Below are 6,180 nucleotides of genomic sequence, written 5' to 3' on the forward strand. Positions count from 1 at the left end.
CTCTTGATAACCTACCCATGGCGCGATCTTGGGGATACGGAAGATATTGCCAACGAGGGGTAGAGGCGGAGGTCCGGGAGGCAGGGGTCCCGGGACAGAGGATGCTGATCTGTATAGGAAAATCAGGAGGATGGCTAGGGCCGCAAGGCCGGAAGACGCAACGAGACTGAGAGAGAAGATCATGATAGAGGCCGGATGTGGGGAGTCGATATGAGGACGGATGAGTCCAGTGGTTTGCCATCTGTGCTTTTAAGAGCCGCAATGCATTCAGTGGAAACTGCGCCCAGATCTATAGAGCGAGCCCAACTCACTGGTGATGTCCCCGACTCCCTCACATATGACATTTGAGCGGTTGGATAATCGATGAACACGCTACCGGTGGTGCCTTCTATCGCGCCCCATGCCTTCTGCGCTCTCACGCATCCTCTCAATCTTCAGAAAGGCGGCAGATGCTCCCCTGTCCTGTGGGCGGTGACGGGTCAAATAAGCCTTTCGAGGAGCCATCACCACTTCGCTGCCAGTGCAGACCTGATACGTTCTGACGACATCCTCCCTCCGAAGATCACGAATGACTGTAATACGTCAACGAATCAGATTGAAACATATGAGGATCAACATACAGCCTTCCGCCCAAAGCGAAGCACCAAGACTTCCAAGCTTCACAGAATGGGCGTGTATCGTTCAGCGGGACTACCGGTGCTATTATCGGCCCATATCAGCGCCAAGGGTGAACACAGAAGTGCGACCCTGTGAACATCTGGTCAGAGCGATTGAACGGTGAAGGGATGCAGAGGCTCACATGTGGCCCGCCTGACTTATTCGACACTGTTCTTCCGCACTAACCAGTATTGCAGGACGCCTGCTAGCCTGTGGACGCCATGAGGCTGTGATCGGAATGGTATCCGATCCCCTAGTTTGCAGTCCATCCACTGCTGTTTTGGCGAACGAGAGTTAAGCTCGCTATCTGTATGGATGATCTGCTGCAAACGCTTCAGAGGACTGAATAGTCGAGCTTGAATCTGCTTACCGTATTTCAGAATAAGGCACCCGCTGGGCCGCTGATACACCGCATACCGCCAATGCGGCAACACACAAGCCTGAGTAACTGTGGCAAGAACCACATGACGAAGCAGAAGCCGATGGCTCCCGGAATGGAGGAATCCTATCCACAACGCATGGGTGCCGACGGCCCAGGAACGTAGCGATGCGCAGAATGGCCAAAGAGCATCTCGAACTACCGTTTTGAATCTTTGAAGCGGATTCACTTCTGTCATATCTCGATGAACGTTTGTCAAGATCTTCGAGAATTCGGATGACTTGAGTGGCGCCCTATGCCGAGACCGATGGTCGCTGACAGTGGAGATTACGAGCACGATAAAAATCAGTCTACCCGCTGAGCCTCAAACGAACTCGCCTACACACCAATTCGTCTGGCCCCTCCGCTATGCACATAGCAAAAAACAACATCACGAACCACTGCCATGGTTCCGAACCAAACTGAATTTTTGATGCGGCTATAATACAAATTCAAATGCAAGGAAGATGCGTGCATATTATGCTACAAAGGGAAAACACACAGTACAAGTACAGTGGTCGACGATCATGTCATCCCAGCTCAAGCGATCGTGATCTTCTTCGGCGCTTGCTCGGGCGTCGTCCTCGGGAAAGTGACGCTCAGAACGCCATTCTCCATCGTTGCCTTGATCTCCTCAGGCTACGGATCGACTCGTCAGTACCGATCACATACACATTGTGCGATAGAAGAGATAAGCGAAACTAACCTTGATTCCCTGAGGGACGGGGAGAGCCCGCGAGAACTTGCCGTAGCGGCGCTCGCGGACGGCGTAGCCCTTCTCGTCGTGCTCGGATGAGATGGAGGACTCGCCGGAGACGGTGAGGACGTTGTCGCGCAGGTCGATGCTGACCTTATCCTTGGTGAGGCCTGGGAGCTCGAACTGGGCCGTCACTAGGTTCTTCTCTTTGTCCTCATGCAGATCCATCCTACACAATCGTTCAGTCAGCATTTGATTCAACGAGGACAAGAGATGGGAAGCGAAGACAAAGGAGTCTATAGGTACCTTCGGCGCAATGGTCTGGATGCGGCGTTCTCGTTCTGACCACGCTGGCTGACCGCGTTCGACGTGCGTGCGTTGAACGCCTCGTCGAAGAGCCGATCGAAGTCAGAGAGGGAGTAGAACGGCTCGGTGAAGAAGGTGAGAGACATGTCGGAGGTGGTGCGGAAGCGTGAAAGGGTGATGGAAGTGCTTAAGAGTGATGCGAATACGAGTACGATGTGAATGTTTGTTGGGGAGACAGGCAGAGAGGATGCAGGGTTATTTATCTTCCTTGTAGCTAATTGACGTGGTCGGGACGCTGAAAGTTCGAGAAAAGGCTAGTTGCCGAAGTAGGTCATGACACGCAGCAGAGGCATTCTTGAGCCGACAAGGACGCAGAATGACGCAGACTATGCGGTACGTCCATTCCCACTCGAGAACGTTTGTGGACCTTCCCGTTAAGATTGGGCAACTCCAGAGCGTCGATTCGCAGCCTAGGCAACATAGCAAGTCCAGAATCCAAATTCGGCGTTCATCTACGCTTTCGACGCTCCATAGGCCGATAGGAGTGCGATTATGACCGAGTGTATGACAAGAGCTCGAGTACGTCGCAGTCCAGAGCGAGAGCAGAGCTGGCGATAGACTCGGCGCCACACACACGGGATCCGCCGGGGTTGATGGCTGTTTGTTCTCTTTTCCTGATTTGCAACTCAACGCTGAAAAAGCGCCCGTTCTCGATTGTTCTCGTAAACTGCGCTGCCCCTTTCTTGCGTTGACTAGCAATTTCCGTAAGCCTTCGCGCTTATTCTGGCACTATCCTAAGAATGCGGTCATGAGCCTGCAGAATGGATATAAAGCAGAGTCTGTTGACCTTCGCTTCCCACTGACTAACGACTATACAACACTCGCATAACTCGGCATAGCTCTTCTGCTCCTGACCGCACTTGTCTCTTACCACATGTCGCTCGTCAATTTCTTCAACAACGACCCATTCTTCTCCGAGTTTGACCGCCTCTTCGACGAGGCGTTTGCTCGTCGCACCGGCGGTGGGAACACCCAAGTCCAGCGTCAGTCTGGCAACGACGCGCCGCGCGTTCTCCGCCCAAGGTAAGCATCACTGTGTAGCCTCAACTGCTTTCGAACTCTGTCACTTAGTTGCACTTCTCAGGGTTGATGTACACGAGGACAAAGAGAAGAACGTCGTCACCGCGACGTTCGAGCTCCCTGGCATCAACAAGGAGAACGTGAGCATCGATGTGCAGGACAACCTCCTCACCGTCTCAGGCGAGACAAAGTTTGAGTCGAACCGCGACGAGAATGGCTACGTCGTCCGGGAGCGTCGCTTCGGCCGCTTCTCGCGTTCACTCCCTGTCCCTCAGGGTGTCAAGGTAAGCACTCTGCGACTATGGATGCCACGAGCATTCAGCTGACCTATCTCTAGCCTGAGGAGATCAGGGCGTCGATGGACAACGGTGTGCTCACCGTAACGTATCCGCGCCAGACTGCAGAGCAGCTCCCGAAGCGGATCACCATCTCATAAATGCGGACTTGGAGATTCCTCACATCAACTGTAGCATACCCTCGTCGACATGCTTTCGCTGTATCACTGTATGGTTCCGTTTCAAATGATCAAATAGTCTCTTAGCATATCGGATTGTATTTACCTCCAATTTTTCAGTTACAAGCAAAGGTTGGAGGCGTGCCGGACCGAAGTATTACGATGATAGCGTGGGAATTGAGCGACGAGACGCGTCGCGTTGATAGGCATATGACCGCGTTAATTTCGCTGTCCCACCCTATAGAGCCCTCCTCGGATGCAGTATTGCCGCGACCTTGACTGCTACTACTGCTACCACCGTTTTTTTCATTGCAAACATTCGAACGAATACTACGGTCACGGTGCATAACCAGACGGCAAAGAGAGCGTTGACTTGGCAAGAGGTTTTTGAAGGTATGCTCAGACTCAGTTCTCTCATTCGCCTATACTCCAGAGGAGCGGCTGCACCTTTTGAGACATACCTTGGCGTAATGGATTCAGACTCGCGTTGGTGTTGTGTTCCTCTCTCTATAAGCTTGATCATAAAATAGCTCTGCTATAAATCTGCCCCTGTAGCGCCTCTGCTGATATCTGTCTTGTTGCCATGAACGTTTGTGTACGTCTTCCGGCATTGCGAAAGCCTCGACCGGACATCCGGATAGCATTCGAAAGGATACAACACCCTGGAGACCAACTACGTATTCTCCAGGCGACACTTAAAGTCGAGTATCTGGCGTTCCAGAGAGTATCACGGTCAGTGCGCTGGCTTCCCGGCCCTGCGACGGACTGACATAGTCCCCAGATCCACAAGGAGCGAGCTATCAGGCTTTACCGTCTAGGCGCACAAGATCTGGACGACGTCCATTTGTCAGATGGGTTGTATGTCTATCCGCGAGCTTCGCTAATGCATGTCTCGCTGAACTCAGTCAGAAGCAATCTCAACATTGGATGCTATTTCAACTCGTACAAGGAGCGTGCTGTAGAATGGAAAGCATGTGAGATTCACGGAGGCCCGGCCAAGTACTGGAAATTGTGAGTCCTCGAAGCCATGTTGCCTTCTCGCACCTCACAGCTCCTTCCCTTTTGGTAGCCTGAAAGCGGAGTCAAAGTGTCAAGGTGCACCTCCGAGCAATCTCCTCCCCTATGACTACAGCCAGAGACGCAAGTACGATCTCAACCTCCCATATCCACCCTTGCCCCCCGACCGCTACGTTGGTGACTCGTCGCGCCTTCGCCACGCCAAAGCGTGCCTCGACCCATGGGTGTGGGACACCTGCAACGCCGTGCTAAATGACGTCTTCCTCGGCGGCCGCTTCCCTATCCCTCCTGACGACTTAAACGAAGATCGTAGGACCGCCATGAAGCAGGCTGTCCTCTTCGTCAAGTCACAATCCCCTATTCATACTAGACGCGTCAAGAAACCACTCGGCCGCTATCCCTCTATAGTGCTGTTGTGAGAGTTCCTCGCAAAGTCACCGAAGGCACCCGCGCTCGGAGCTACGGAATACGGCTCGCCTGGAGCAGGGCTTCGTTTCCTTAGGAAAGGAATGAACGGCTACTACGGTTAGGACAAGAAATACCTCGGGCGTGTCTTTACCGCTGCGTGTGCCGTCGTGAGAGAGCTCGGTACGGGTGTCAAGGGCTGGGGCTCAGCACGTTGGGAGGTCTACGATGAGGTACGTACTACCGCTCTACCACGGGAGATCGCTTCCCGGTCGTCTGCTCCCCCTGAATGCTGCTGTCAAGTACACAAAGTCGCTATACTGCGGGCTCTGGTACTGCAGTGTGCATGAAGCGTGGTCGGACGACGCGGCCATGGCGTGGCTGAGGGGCGGGCTTCCAGTAGAGGATATGTCCGACCATATACGCGGCTATTGCGGAGCTGGAGTCGAGTTCAACGGCCTTCTTTTGGAGACGCCATCTCAGTCGCGGCCCAGTTCTGCCTCGTAACGGCCTCCCCACTCGCAGTCCAAGGTTCGTTCTACAAGCTCGATGTGAAACCCTTGCGACTGGTGTGCGCCCCCTTCTCTCGGAGCCCACCCGCCTACATGCGGCATTGAATTTTGCGGAGCGTTGACAGGAGGGAAAGGAGACTACTCAGTAGCATCGTTCCTCCGTTACAGCACTCCTATCAATCGGCACTCACAGAACGATGATAGAATTGTTGGCGTGCCTGCGTAGTCTGTCAACTAGTCTGTGAGTGTCGTGACTAAGAAAAGCTGCTAGTCCCCCGGGAATAACATACAGGACCGCCGACACGTACGCTCCGTCTCTTCGTTGTCTGATTTCAATTGCGGTCACCGTCTGTCATTAGGATTTGAATGTCCGACCAATGCGCCCTAAGCCCTGAACACTCAAGGGCACTGCCTAGGGCCGCTGCCGATGTCAGACCAGAGGGACTCTACTCTTGCACTCATTGCTCTCCGCTCACCCCCAAGCTGTTCACCGCGACAGAACAGGGGATTATAGATCAGACTTACAGGTGAGCGGATTCCAACAGGGATTCGGTTCGCGGGCCGCCAGGAGAGGGCGCTCCGAAACCTTCCCACGATCCTGTTCTCTAGACTATAAGTAGAGTCTCGCGCCGGC

General features: G+C 53.7%; 2 protein-coding genes across 2 annotated transcripts; one reads left to right on the top strand and one right to left on the bottom strand.

The window, feature by feature from the left end:
* Positions 1 to 1,526: 1,526 nt before the first annotated feature.
* On the bottom strand, positions 1,527 to 2,224 carry DICSQDRAFT_182911 (small heat shock protein; the record flags this gene model as incomplete). Its single annotated transcript, XM_007369306.1, has 3 exons — positions 1,527 to 1,714; positions 1,782 to 2,001; positions 2,079 to 2,224. 3 exons carry the CDS (start codon positions 2,222 to 2,224, stop codon positions 1,616 to 1,618), a joined length of 465 nt encoding a protein of 154 aa, XP_007369368.1. The 3' UTR covers positions 1,527 to 1,615.
* A 596-nt stretch (positions 2,225 to 2,820) lies between these two features.
* Positions 2,821 to 4,781, top strand: DICSQDRAFT_139925 (HSP20-like chaperone). The gene is made up of 7 exons (XM_007369307.1): positions 2,821 to 3,161; positions 3,223 to 3,442; positions 3,496 to 4,005; positions 4,232 to 4,344; positions 4,394 to 4,473; positions 4,525 to 4,623; positions 4,682 to 4,781. Exons 1-3 carry the CDS (start codon positions 3,013 to 3,015, stop codon positions 3,592 to 3,594), a joined length of 468 nt encoding a protein of 155 aa, XP_007369369.1. The 5' UTR covers positions 2,821 to 3,012; the 3' UTR covers positions 3,595 to 4,005; positions 4,232 to 4,344; positions 4,394 to 4,473; positions 4,525 to 4,623; positions 4,682 to 4,781.
* Positions 4,782 to 6,180: the final 1,399 nt, after the last annotated feature.

The sequence above is a fragment of the Dichomitus squalens genome, assembly GCF_000275845.1.
Source record: "Dichomitus squalens LYAD-421 SS1 unplaced genomic scaffold DICSQscaffold_47, whole genome shotgun sequence".
NCBI classification, from domain to species: Eukaryota; Fungi; Basidiomycota; class Agaricomycetes; order Polyporales; family Polyporaceae; genus Dichomitus; species Dichomitus squalens.

Bases quoted from the DNA above. Each gene is read 5' to 3' on its own strand.
- DICSQDRAFT_139925 (XM_007369307.1), top strand. From the start codon at position 3,013: ATGTCGCTCGTCAATTTCTTCAACAACGACCCATTCTTCTCCGAGTTT. The intron at 3,162-3,222 runs GTAAGCATCACT...TGCACTTCTCAG, and splicing joins CCGCGCGTTCTCCGCCCAAG to GGTTGATGTACACGAGGACA. The intron at 3,443-3,495 runs GTAAGCACTCTG...ACCTATCTCTAG, and splicing joins CTGTCCCTCAGGGTGTCAAG to CCTGAGGAGATCAGGGCGTC.